General features: G+C 44.5%; 1 protein-coding gene and 1 non-coding gene across 2 annotated transcripts; both read left to right on the forward strand.

Annotated features, from left to right (window-relative positions):
* Positions 1-8335: 8335 nt before the first annotated feature.
* RPL30 (ribosomal protein L30) lies at positions 8336-13706 on the forward strand. The gene is made up of 5 exons (XM_045003744.1): positions 8336-8435; positions 8517-8567; positions 9870-10015; positions 11945-12075; positions 13414-13706. The coding sequence occupies exons 2-5, from the start codon at positions 8547-8549 to the stop codon at positions 13461-13463; spliced, it is 348 nt and encodes a 115-aa protein (XP_044859679.1). The 5' UTR covers positions 8336-8435; positions 8517-8546; the 3' UTR covers positions 13464-13706.
* On the forward strand, positions 12945-13072 carry LOC123365470. The gene has a single exon (XR_006577604.1). It is a non-coding gene; the product is annotated as a small nucleolar RNA SNORA72 (small nucleolar RNA).
* Positions 13707-14274: the final 568 nt, after the last annotated feature.

Raw genomic sequence — 14274 nt, forward strand, 5'->3', positions numbered from 1 at the left:
CGCTTGGAATCGGGAGGTAGGTGGAGAGAGACACTGGTGTTCCCGCCTCCTTGGTCATCTCTGGGTCTGGGCAGCCTCCCTCCCACCCACCCAGCCACAGGGGCTGGAACTAGGAGAGCTGCTGTGCCCCTGGCTTGAGGCGCTTTCCATCAGGGTTTAGTTTGGTTCAGTGGCTCTCAGCGCACCCCCACGATACAAATTCTTCCAGGACCAGCACCCGTCTCCCACCCTCCGTTGTTGAACTGCCCAGCGAGGCAGCAGTGAACAAGCGCATCTCTGATAGCAACAGGAAGGCAGGAGCTGGCACCCCCAGAAAAGCAAAGCCCGTCTGGGACCCAGCTGCCCCCCCCCCCCACACACACTTCCTAGGGCGCTCACAATGGTTGCAGCGTTAAACATAAAATAGCAACAGATCCAAGAGCTAGAACCAGAGTCTGGAAACCGGCCCCACCAACACTGGGCTAGAGCAGGAGGGAAACTACAAGGGAACCCCTTCTAGTTTCAGTATCCGAGCGGTGGGGAATGCAGAAAGTCAAACTTGCACAGAGCAAGAATGTGAAGAGTAACGATTTTTTAATTGTTTCAGGTTTAATGATCTGATAAGGCCTCTAAGCAGCATTTACATACAAATAAAATGATGCACAAAATGTAATTTGACTTTTGCAAATTTTTCATTAAAATGTTTGCCAAAAATATACCAACAGTAAGTGTGAAACCTTGATTTAAGACAATTTATTCAAGTCTTTTAATTTGCCTTGTACAGTTTTCATTATACTACATGTGTATATATTTTACAATATACCCTTAGAAGGCTGAGCCTGCAAACCGTCCACTCACAGCAGTAGTCTTTACTCACTACTCAAATACTCCTATTTGACTTTACTCACTACTCAAATACCCAAATACTCCTATTCAAACCCCTTTTTGGAGGACTTTGTAGTCTTATGCAAAGTGCATCCCAAATCACTTTACTTTTAAATTTACATACTGTATAATCATTGACAGATGGTCAGGGAGATAAGATATGCTTTACAATGAGCTGGAAGAGCTGGAGAGTAGACTAACTAGACCAACAGAAATTTTGTTCCAGTTGGTTGAAACTACAGATTACCACAGTGATGAGTGTCATATAATACTCCAGGAGGAATTATGTGCCAAAAAAATTTAAAATTCTGTGCACAATATTTTAAAATTCTGCAAATTTTGTCAAAATAACACTATACAATCAGACTAGTTTAAATTATTTTGGTAATTTATTTCAAAATACCTGTCAGCAAGTATGTCTGTAACAATACAGACACACACAAAAATTCCCCCAGAAGTAGAGAGTTAAAGAAATCCCTATGACAATCCAGTTCCTGCTTCTCTGCCCCTTCCCCCTAGAGCCCGGCTGGGGAGCCAGTCACTCACATCTTTTCCCCCCAGAGCCCAGAAACTCACCCCCAGACTCCAGCAGTGGGCCCCCCTGGCCCAGACACTCACACCCTCTACCCCCCAGGGGACAGCTGCAGGCCCTCGGCCCAGACACTCACAGACCCTACCCTCCTAGAGCCCAGGGATCCAGAGGGAGAAACAGACTGATGCTGGGTCCTGGGCTTACATGGAGTTTCCTGTGCGCAGCTGCCACCTCCTTCCTTCGGGGCATGCTGGGAATTCTAGCTGCTGGAAACCCTCCAGTTCCCTCCCCTTCCCCAGCCTTGTCTTCTATTTGCAACCTGGGCTCTGCTGGGTTCAGCAGCCCCTAGTGGTGGCCAAAGGTCTGCAGCCCATTACTGGGGGGAAAGGGGAGAGGAAGAAATTCTGCAAAATTCTAAATTGCGCAGTGGTGCAGAATTCTCCCAGGAGTAATATAAGAACCTAAATTGATGGACAAAGTAGTAGCCTCTTGAACCAAGAGTGTCAAAACTGTATGACAGAATACTGAGGAGGCAGCCATTGTTAGGGGAGAGGACAAGAGGCAAAATTACAAAAGAGGACAAGGTCCAGAGTCAACGGAGGGCTTCTCACACTTTTTCCTCACATCTTCTTTATGAAGTAGGGAAGCAAGATTCCCTTGATGCTGGGGCAGCCAGAACACCACTAGGAGTGCTTAGGGGAACTCATGCCAGAGTGATCATCACTACGCTTTTTGAGTGAATGCAGCAAAAACTCCCCTCTTATGTGGGCTATATGGAGTTTCTTCTACAGCACCCTTCACCTGAGTGCCCTGCTGTGACAGCTCAGAGGAAAGGGGGTTGGAGAGTAGGGCTCCACATTTTCCCTAACCAGCCCATTCTCTTTGCACAGGCTAGAGGTCTTGTTCCAGGTTCACACAATAATTAAGACTATGGCTGCCCCAGGTGTGGACATGCAAAGGGAAAAAGTTGCATACACCCTCTTCACTCTAACTAGAACCAGGGCCTAAATCTGTAAACATAAGTGTTAAATTCTGCTCACATTTGTGTGTGTATGTAACCTCATTGATGTAAAAGGAAGGTGGTTTGGCCTAGACACTATATTTATGGCGGGATTTTTCCTTCCAATGTGAAATACGTATTGCCATATGTCTAGGATTTATAATCTATAATGACAACTGGATTATCATGTGTCTTGAATATATAAACTAATGTAACTCATCAACCTAAACATTTTTACTTCCTCCTGTTCTGTAGCTCATACTCATTTTTACATCTTTTTTTAAAAAATACATATACTTATAGTAGATTTCTTTGTGACTGTTTCCTAAGCCTGTTAATATTAGCTAGTGGGCAATGTAATATTAGTAATTCTTTAACAAGCTGAAGCAATATTAATGTTTGTAGCATGCTGTTCTGTAGACATGAAGTATCCAAGGAACTAACTAAGCACAGGAGCTTGTGCAAACACAGTTGTTTTACAGAGAAAGAGGGGGGGAAAGCACTTCATTTTATCCCAAAGTGTAAGTCAGGAAATGAAAGCAATGAAAGAGAAGGGGGAAAAGGTGGGGAGAGCCAGGAGGTGTCAAACAGGAAGCATGAGCAACTAAAGAGGCAGTTTAGGCCGCAGACCCAGCAAGGGAGGCCGAACTCACCTAACTTAAAAAATAAAAATGAAGATAAGGGGTGCCAAGAAAAGGGGAGGAGAGAAAGGACAACTGAGGAGAAGAATGTGTTGTTTGGAGTTAAAAACTGATAATGAACAATTAGTGCCTTATGGAAAAACTTAAGATCATTCCATTTAGTAAAATGCCATCTGACAGAGTAAAATACATGGTCTGAAGTTTTCATAGTCATTATTTCTAAAGGTATTTACATGGAAACAGATCTTTGCTTCCTTAGACTCCTATCCTGCTAGTATCTGATGATGGAGTAGATTCTTGTGGGGCAACTGACAGGACTGAGGCCAAAGAGTTCACTGGCTCCAACTAATGCTTCCTTACTTGAGGTCACAATCCGCTGGTTGTGACATTAATTACGTTCACAGCAAAAAAGAAATATAGGATTAAGACTTCAAATGGGCAATAAGCAGCATGAACAGAATTCTTAAGAAGCAAAGACTGATAGTTTATGTGTACCTTTGTCCCAATAATAAAGTAATTATCTATAGAATATTATGTAAGTGGAAGGGCTAGTCCCTAAACAACTTTTTAAAGTTTTCCATAAGATGTGAGCAATGTTTTAAGCTTCTTAGGCCAGAACTACAGGACCTAACTTGTTTCACTCTTCCTGGAGCTGAGTAGCTAATTGTAATTTTGAACTTTTTAGGCAGTGAGCCTGCTGCAACTTTAGACTTCCTAGATTTTGATCCCCTATCAAAGTATTGTCCCAAACTCCCCGGACTCACTAGTCTTTCAAATAAGTCTATGAAAGTAGAGCGATCTTTTCCTCAAGCCGCAACTCCTTTTCCTAGATCCATAGGCTATTCTGTACAAAAAGAACAGGATTGCATAGGCTGGACAGCAAATTGTTTGAGAGAAAGTGCAGGCCAGATCCTCAATCGGAGTAAATTGGGTGTAGCTCCATTGAAATTAATTGGGTGATGCTGATTTATATCATCTGAGGATCTGGCTCCATGAAATCCAACTTTTTTAGGTTGCCTGGGACAGCAAAACCTACAAGCATGGTTGACAGAACATGCTTCTTCATTGCCAAGGAATTTGAAGAGCTTTTCACTAAGACTAACCACAATTTTTAGAAACCTGTAGATGTACACATTTCCTGATAGAATTTGGCACTAGGAAAATGTAAATATATTTTTTTGGTTACAGAGTTTTTAATAACGTTTTAAACTTGGCATTTGTGTAGTACTCAATAAGAAAAGCCTCCTCTGCAAACCTGAAAATAACTGATCAAGAAGTAAAATTATGAATACTTGAAAATAGTATATGTGCAATACTGTATGCTACTTTCCTTGCCAGTTTAAACCTAGCTGCATTTAGCGTGCATATATCCAAATAGCCACAAATAGTTATTTAGCTTTATGATTTTCCCTGTATTCTGGCCATTTTCTCTCTCTTTTTTTTTAAATCTTTGTAGTCATTGGATGGATGACACAAGAAATGTGAATGCTAATTCAGCAAATACGTATATTAGTAGGGTCCCAGACTCTAATGTTCTGAAACAATGAGCTATATTTGTTTGCCTGACAATAAAGGGATAGCATAGTACATGACCCGATGAAAATTGGATGAACATGTTTGCATTTGCTTTAAATGTGATCATTATCAGAATGCAACCTGTCACTTTTAATACTCTTAACAAGTGCAAAAGGGAAAGTAATGAATGCAGATGCCCACATGGAGTTCTTATGTAACTGTTAATTCTGGTGGGGAAAATATTAAAAAAATTAACCTCATTCATCTTGTGTATTTTTCCTTTATCAAAATAAGTCCAACACCTTTTACAAGATGCTCTAAAAATTAGGCTGGTCACACTGATAAAATAAAGATCATGGACCATATTTTTAAAAGAGCAGTTTCCATTTCTGAATGCATAATCCTACCATTTGGGGCTAATTATAACTTCAGGCATAGCCTGGAGCAAGGAGTAATATATAAATAAATGGAACAACCCCAGCCATAGCCCTAGGAGATATTATGAGTGGCATTTGGCTGTTGGTGTTAAATCCCAGCAGTGGTTCCAAGTCCCATTTGCAAGTTCCTCCCTCAGCTCAGGGTAACTTGTGCACCACACAGTCTGCCAATCTACTTCCAGGTGAAAGCCAAGGTGATAGTTACTATTGCCAATGCCCTGAATAGCCTGGCCCAATTTACCTGTGTGATCACCTCTTCCTCGCTGACCCATTGCTATTGGTCCAGTTTTCATGAGAACCCAGTTCACACAGAAATTTACAGAATGGTATATCTCTGATAACATAGATATCAAGTATTTGACACTACAGGTTTAGAGAGAGTTCAATGTATTTTCTTTCTTTCTTCACTAGAGGGAGTTCTTTTCCATTTTTATTATTCTCTCTCTCAGTTGTATGCTACCTGTGACGGCACATATAACCACTGTACATGCTTCTCATTACTGTTGTGGAATTAAGTCATTATTAAGGCTCTGTGGCTGTCACTGAAGTCACAGAAGTCAAAGACTCCATGACTTCTGCAGCAGCCAGTGTGGCTGACCCCAAGGCCACCCAAGCAGCTTGTTCCACGGCCACCTGCTCAGGGACTGGCTGGGGCTGGGATTTAAAGGTCTTGGAGTTCCCCGCAGCTGCAGGAGCCCAGAGCCCTTTAAATCCCAGCTGGAGCTGTGGTGGGGATTTAAAGGGCCCAGAGCTCTGCAGTGGCCAGAGCCCCAGCCCTTTAATTTGCCCATGAGCCCCAGGGGCTCCCAGCCACCTCTGCAGCTGGAAACCCTGGGTTGATTTAAAGGCCCTGGGGCTCCCAGCCACAGCTGGTGTCCCAGGGCCTTTAAATCTTGAGAGGCCCCACCTCTTCTGGTTGAGGCCACAGCCTCCTGAGGACTCCTGCAGTACTAGTAAGTTACTTTCACCCCTGGAGGGGTATGACATGGGGTGGGGGTGGGGAAGTGATCAGGTCCCACTTCCCAGCAGTGACACCCCCCCATGGTACACATAGTTGTGGGGCACCTCACCACTACCTGCCCTTAACGTGATGGAGTCTTGTCTGTGCCCACTGTGGACCAGCTTCTTGAAACCAACAGCCTCTGGCAGCACAAGCACTGCCTTCCAGGCCTCACTCTCTCTGTACAGGTAGCAGTAGGCATACACCAACCCCCAAGTCCTCAGACCATTTCCCCACAGCATCCAGCCACTTATCCACTGAACACTCTCAGAAATGCCAGGCCTGCTTTTCCCAAAGGAAGAGTACACAACCTGCTTGCAAGATTCAACTCAGGATCACCTCTCTGCTTAAAACCACCACACTTAGATTGTATTTATAGTGAAAACAAGAGTAAGTTTATCAAAGAACAGCAATTCAAGGGATAGTAAGACCATTGAAAACAAAGGCTTACATATAAAATAGAAAGCAAGTTATGATTTTGGAGACTAAACTTAACAGGTTACCCTCCAGTCTAAAGAAGTTTCTCACCCGAAGTTCTCACCAGTGTTTTCAACTAAACCTGACTACAACCCCCTCTTTCATGAAGCAAAGTCACTGTCCTTTTACTTCCTCATTGAAGAGTTCTCGGGTGTCTTCTTTATCCCCCACACATAGCAGAACAAATATTTGATGTGCACTTCAGGGAAGGGAAGGAAAACCCTATCTTGATTTTTCTTTTACTGTTATTTTCTTTCTTTGAAACGCTCAAAAATCCTTCATTAACATTCAGTACAGACTAGTAATAGGAGAGCCTTTGTGAACTATACAATACTTATTTTACATGTGAACAATCAGCTAGGTAAACATTTCTTGTCTGACAGGAAACCTTCACTGTATCAGTCCCTAGACTGACTTTATAATTGTGTATACACTTAACTCCTTATACATGTGTTTCACACTAAATATGGATAACCAATGTGACACTGGCATTTATCTGGAACCTCACGACATTCTTTGGTGACTTAGAATGCACATACCAGACTCAGGAGATTGCTGTAACTTCTATGCCCCTCCACTGTACCCCCTGCCAGCTGACACCAAGAGATTGCTGGGTCACAAGGAGGTTGAGTTGGGGAGAGCCCCACAGCATAGCTTCCTGCTCCAGCCTGTTAGCTCTCTGTAATGTCATATGAGACACAGCCACATGCATGGAGGGCCCTAGATGTCCTCTTCTCAAATCGGGGCTGTGGCAAGCCAAATAGAGTGATCTGGCAGGCTGGAGGTGGTCCCCTGGGTTGCCAGTTGCTCATCCCCATTTTAAGTGATTTCTGTAAACAGGGATTTTATGCAAAACTATGCTTGAATAAATTGTTTAAACCATTTTCTAGTACAAAGAAAACTGATCAGAGGATACAGGGGAAAAGGGAAAGGCAGTGGAAAAAAATCACTAAAGAGCAAGAAAAAAACAAAAAAAAACAGAGTTAAGGGTGAGTGGAAATTTCTTTTCTTCATCCCTCTGATGTTGAGAGCACCTTCCAACAGGGAAACCGTAATGAACTGGGCCTCTGCCTCTCAGGGCAATCACATAACAATCCCAGGCCTGGGCTGAGACAAAGGACCAGGCCTCCACAGAATTACACCCCCCTTTCCCAGGCCCCAGCCAAAGAACCAACCTCTCACCCTGAGCTACTCCCCCCACCCCACAGGAGCCAGCCCCCTTACAGAGCCCCACCCCCCCCAAACTACTCCCCCCACCCCACGGGAGCCAGCCCCCTTACAGAGCCCCCCAAGCTACTCCCCCCACCCCACAGGAGCCAGCCCCCTTACAGAGCCCCCCCAAGCTACTCCCCCCACCCCACAGGAGCCTGCCCCCTTACAGAGCCCCACCCCCCCAAGATACTCTCCCCACCCCACAGGAGCCAGCCCCCTTACAGAGCCCCCCCCCTCAAGCTACTCCCCCCACTGGAGCCAGCACCCTTACAGAGCCCCCCCCCTCAAGCTACTCCCCCCACTGGAGCCAGCCCCCTTACAGAGCCCCACCCCCCAGCTACTCCCCCCACCCCACAGGAACCAGCCCCCTTACAGAGCCCCACCCCCCCAAACTACTCCCCCCACCCCCACTGGAGCCAGCCCCCTTACAGAGCCCCACCCCCCAGCTACTCCCCCCACCCCACAGGAACCAGCCCCCTTACAGAGCCCTTCTCCTGTCAGCGCCCCCAGCTACTCCCCGCTTTCTCCCGCCAGCCAGAGAACCAGCCCGCACAACTCCTCTCCCTCTTTGAGGGGAGGGACCCAAAACCGCGGCAGATCCCGCCCTCTGGAGTCTAGCGCAGGCGTATTTCAACCCGGAAGGGGCGGAGTAAACTAATTATCGCGAGATTTCACGTCCAGCCGCGGGGGGATCTGCGCTGCTTTGTGGGAGTTTCTTCCTTTCTTGTTGCCCGGCCATCTTGGAGGCGCGTCTCGGGTGAGCGGGGCTCCGCGGGGCCGGGCCGGGGCGCTCGGGCCGGGCCGCACCAGGTCCTAACTTTTCCTCCTTGTGTTTCAGCTACCGCCGGACCCGACACGAGGCAGCAACATGGTGGCCGCGAAGAAAACGGTGAGTGAGCGGCGCGCGCCCGGCGCTCACGTGGCGGCGGCGGCGGCGGGAGGCTGCGGAGCGGCCTCGGGGGCCGGGTCTGCCGAGGCTGCTGTTGAGAGCTGGGGGCGGGGGAGCGGCCAGAGGTGCCCGGGCTGTCCCGGGGATGGGGCCAAAGGGGGACTCCAGGGAACGAGGGGAGTGAAGCAGGGCGCCCCCAGGCCGGGCTCCTTCAGCTCGTAGGACGTGCTCGCTCCGGCGCAGGGGGGTATCGCCCCTTGCTGGGGGGGTGGGGGGAGGCTGCCCCTCACCTCCCTCTTGCCTGTTTCCGCTGAGTCCCGGGTAGCCTCACGCCTCGCTATCACCGTCAGCCGGATAGTCCCTCACGTGTCGATATCCTCCTCTCCGGGCTCTGCTAGCCACCTTTGTGCGGTCAGGATTGGTTATTGCCCAATTATTCCAGAACAGAGTTTGGGTGAGGGTCGGTGCATTTAAGCGTCTGCTCTCATACGTTGCTCTGCCTTGTCATTAGCGGTGCATTTATTTTTGTACACTCGAAAGTATGGGTGTCGTGCTGTAAGATGTTCTCTGTAATTACAGAATTCACTGCCTAGCTGCAATATGCCACAAAGCGTTACAGAAAAATCACTTCAGCATCCTGTTGATAGTGATCACTGTCATTGTTATATTGCACGAAATGTATGCACAGAACAGGGCCTAATGGTCAGACTGCGAATTAGAATGGGGTAACTTGATGCTTCTTTCTAAACCTAGTATCAGAGGGGTAGCCGTGTTAGTCTGGTTCTGTAGAAGCAGCAAAGAATCCTGTGGCACCTTATAGACTAACAGACGTTTTGCAGCATGAGCTTTCGTGGGTGACTACCCACTTCTTCGGATGCAAGTTTCTAAACCTAGCTTAGCCTTGGTACATTGAAAAGGGACCTTTGCGTGTAGGATCCCACAGATATTCTGACACTAAAAAGGGTAGGGTCAGGCTGGAAGTTCAGAACAATACAACATAATTTGTATAGTAGCTTTTTAAAAAATTGTCAGTTAATTTCTCCTTGCATTTAAGAGAGATAAATAAGGGGACTATCTCTTGAAATCTGAGAAATGTCATGTTGTGTTAAAACACACAATTTTTATTTTATTGGCAAGCTTTTTCTTAACTTCTTGGATATTTAGATATGAGCTACTTAATCTTTTCTACTGTAAATAGTAGAAAGCTTAGTGAACCAAAAGACTTGTTTAGTTAAAGTTCTTTACAATTGTTCATTCTTTGTGTTAATCTGCATTACTCCATATATTTTAACTCTGTTACAGAAAAAGTCGCTAGAGTCCATAAACTCAAGGCTTCAACTGGTTATGAAAAGTGGTAAATATGTGCTAGGGTACAAACAGACTCTGAAAATGATTCGGCAGGGCAAAGCCAAGTTGGTCATCCTAGCCAACAACTGTCCTGCTTTGAGGTAGGTACCATTACACTGGAAATTGGACTTACTGAAAACTGGTTTTAGACAGATACTTTATTCACATCTGCTTTATGCTGTTCACAGTGTGAACGTTTTTAGTACAGTGCACTGAACTGTCCTAGTTCTACAATGTTATTATAATTGTTGCAAAACAAGGCTGGATCTCTGGTGCAAGTTGCACATGTAAACAGTGCAGAACTGAGCCTCTAAAGTGCTTTTAAATTATGCTTCCCAGCTTCTGTACAACAAAGGAAGCTTATATTAAAGAAAAAACTTCCTACGGGTGGTATGACTCAAATAAGGGTATAGCAAAGTGGTTGTTATGCAGGTGGGGAAGGAATCTTAAATGGCTTCTACTCTTCTTTTCTTCTCTTCTCCCCCCCACACCCCCTTCCCTATTTTGAAACCTCATGCTGGTCATCAAATAGGTGGCTTTGAAAAGAACTTTTTATGAGGAGTTTCAAGGTGCAGAAAAGGGATCCAAACCCTGTAGTGGCTGGAGCTATTGGGGGTGGGGGGGATAGGTTGATGTGGATCTGCACCTAATTTGGATTGCTGGGGGGGACTAGTGGTGCTTGACAAGACCTGCTGCTCATAGAGGCCAGGTGAAAAAGGGGCAAGCTAGGAATGTGCAAGAACTGGCACAATTCACTTTAATGCCTCTCGCCACCAGAAGCCCAGGTTCCTGCTTCCCTGTCTGCTCAGCATCTGGCCAACTGCCTTCCCCAGCCCTCATCAGTAAGGCTACGTTTTAGTCACAGCCATTTTTAGTAAAAGTCATAGGTCACGAGGGGGTAAACAAAAATTAATGTCCTGTGACCTGTACTATATACGCCTAACTAAATCTTGGGGTGCCACGGGTGCTCTGGGGGGGGAGCAGCCTGGGATCATTGCCTGAGGGGTGTATGGGGAGGAGGGGGTTGGCAGGGCTGGCAGGCTCCCTGTCTGGTTCTGCGTGGCTCCCTAGAAGTGGCGATGTCCCTCCCTCAGCTCCTAGGTGGAGGCGCGGCCAGGCAGCAGTGGACTAGGAGCTGGGGGAGGGACATACCGCTGCTTCCAGGGAGCCCCACCGAGGTAAGTACTGCCCAGAGCCCTCACCCCATCCTGTGCCCCCACCCCCAGTCCTGAGCCCCCTTCCACACCCAAACTGCTGCTGCTGGGGGAGGGTGCATGGTGGTGCAAGACTGCCCCAGGAGCAGCTGGCTGCTGCAGAAGTCACGAAGGTCATGGAAAGTCACTGAATCCTTGATCTCCATGACAAACTCGCAGCCATACTTATCAGTTACAGCTTCCAATGACCAACCCATCAAGTAGTCCCGCTCACTCCCACTTGCATCTCCTGTCAGCCTTTTTTCCCTGTACAATGGAGCCTACATGCTATTTGAGCAGCCCCTGCAGCCTCTCTTGGAAAAGATAACAGCACTAACCAGAACTGCCAAACCCCATTCCTGACTAACAGAATCAGACTCCTACATCCCAAAGCTGGGATTGGGAAGTCAGACTGTCCTTGGGGGAAAGATGGTGACTGCCCCCCAACCATCTAATGCCCACCAGGTATTCTGTGGATATTCCTCTGGACAAAACCGTTGTCAATAAAGATGTGTTCAGGGACCCTGCACTGAAACGCAAGGCAAGGCGCGAAGCCAAGGTGAAATTTGAGGAAAGATACAAGACTGGCAAGAATAAGTGGTTCTTCCAGAAGCTGCGATTCTAAACGTGTGACATGGCTGCATCAATAAATGTGTATTAAAACCAAAAAACACAAACCTCAAGTGGAGGAATAAAACTAACTTCACTGCTCAATAATCTAAAACTTTGAAAGTGTAGTTAGGATTCAGACTGGTCTAATAACATCCTATTGAAGGATTCATTTGATGGGAATGAGTGCGTGTACCATTTTCTGATGTGTAGTTTTTTAATTCTCAGAAAATCAGAGATTGAGTACTATGCTATGTTGGCAAAGACTGGTGTGCATCACTACAGCGGCAACAATATTGAATTGGGTACAGCATGTGGAAAATACTACAGAGTGTGCACACTGGCTATCATTGATCCAGGTATGTATTCTAGCTGCTTTTGCTTACATATGACTCCTGTCACCACAAAACGTTCACTTGATTTGCCATTCTGTTTAAAACCAGGATTCAGAGCCTGGACAGGACTTCCAAGACACAGAACATAAAAAAAAAAAAAAAAATTAAAGCTCATTTGCTTGACACAGCATGTTTTCTTTATTGGGCTTGCTTCACCTCAGCAACCTATTTTTCCCCACCAGGAATGGGGATCTTTAGAATACTTTGCAGTTTGTGCTAATCCTGTTTAGAACTGGCCAGTTAATATGGCTTGGAAATATCTCTAACCCAGGTTTTTTTTCTTTGACATCTAAGCTTGAAAGTGAACAGGATTGCTAAAAACGCTAACCCTTTTCATTTAAAACGATTGTCATCAGCAGTGAACAAAAATAATTACCATTGGCTGGTGATATCTCTGGGCCTCAAGGCTGACTGTTATAACTGCTAAGATGAACTCTTAATTAAGCAATTTCTTGTCTTTATTTTTCCCAAAGTATCTATAAACATAGTCCAGTCTTGCTCTATTTTAGGCTGTACCTCTGTTTAGTTGCTGCTTTGTCAACCACTTTGAATGGATGCTTAACGATGGATTTCACTGCATTTCTATATGTATCTGTACGGAGTTGTCATTGAGTGACCATTTCAATTTTCATTGTAGTTATCTGCTTATTGTGCGTATTATATGAATACAGTATATTTTGCTCTCAAACTAACTCCAGCAAAACCTAATTTATAAAATGCTGTTTCAGGTTAACTATTTTAATAGTTACATGAAACATTTTCTTAATTTTAGTTGTATAATTAAGCTCTTAAGTCTGTATAATACCTCTGCTTTTGAGTTGGTATTGCATCTACTGCAAATATTGTTGCTGTCCTGATAGTTCAATGATCAGGCTAGTCACTTGTTATATTAAAACCTGCAATGTGTCCCCAGGACTTGCTTATTTCTCTAATTTTGTGTTTTTAATGGCTAGTGACGTATGTAACTTTCATTTTGTGTTGTACGTTAGTATAATTTATATAGAAACAGTTTTGACATCTTGATTTTTTTAAAAGGAAAGCATTTATTATATTATTAATAGTATACTTCTGAGTATGCTCTCTATCCTTCAAAACTATTCGTTGGTGCCAACACTTGAGGTTTTTTAAATTATGTGATGGAATTTTCAAAAGCCAAGATGTAACAGATTTGTAAGTGGAAGATGTTGATCATTGTGGAATGGCAAACTTAAAATAGCTTCCAAATAGTTGTACTGCATTTGTAAATGGATTTTGCTGCCCCTTTCCTGAGATTTGATTATGGCTTATTTTTTCCATTTACAGGCGATTCTGACATCATTAGAAGCATGCCAGAGCAGACCAGTGAGAAGTAAAAGCTGGAGAGCTGTCATCCCTTCTATAATAAAACTGGTTATAGACTTGTTTTAAAAAAAACAACCTGTATTTTGTATTAATTATACTGTTGCTAGTTTGGGGCACAAGTTTGCAAATAGAGACTGATTACCATGGCTGTGCCTCCTTTCCTGTTAGAAATGTGTTCTAAAAAAACAGTGAAACTTTCCAAAGGCTTTGGATTTGAATAGGGCAAGTAGAATAAGAATCCCTGAAAATCTTAATAGTTTGTGCTTTATTTTGTTTTGCATGGTTGGTTAATTTAAGAGGAGTAGGACATAAATGAAATTAAGATTAAGTTTTTAGGCTGTTTTAAGGTGAGTCTGAGGTAGGAAAGCAAAGTGTGGGGTTGGGAGAATTTTGTTTACAAATATATAGAAGGAAGAGGCTTATTTGAACTAAAATTATTTATTTTTTTAAGATCTAGGAAAGACGAAACTAGGTTTTTTTTTTTTTTGGTTTTGTTGTTTTTTTCCAGTCCCAGGGAAGTGTTGGAATTATTTATGTAGGGTATAATTTAACCATAAAATCCTTTATTAAATCAAAAGACTGAATGGTATTTATAAAACTGCTCTAAATGTGCATAAAAAGCCTAAACAACAAGCAATTTACTACATTCAAGGAGTAACAAAACATTTATAAGAATTTGATCAAGATACTTACAAATGATCTAGGCACCCTGGCTTTAGCCCTCTATTGGTCGGCTCCAACTTGGTCAGGTAGGTATTAGCAGTGAATCCTTGAAGAGTTTACTTTTTTTATATGTGCTTTAACAAACATGTGAGATCATTA

The sequence above is a fragment of the Mauremys mutica genome, chromosome 2 (genome assembly GCF_020497125.1).
Source record: "Mauremys mutica isolate MM-2020 ecotype Southern chromosome 2, ASM2049712v1, whole genome shotgun sequence".
In the NCBI taxonomy this organism is placed as follows: domain Eukaryota; kingdom Metazoa; phylum Chordata; order Testudines; family Geoemydidae; genus Mauremys; species Mauremys mutica.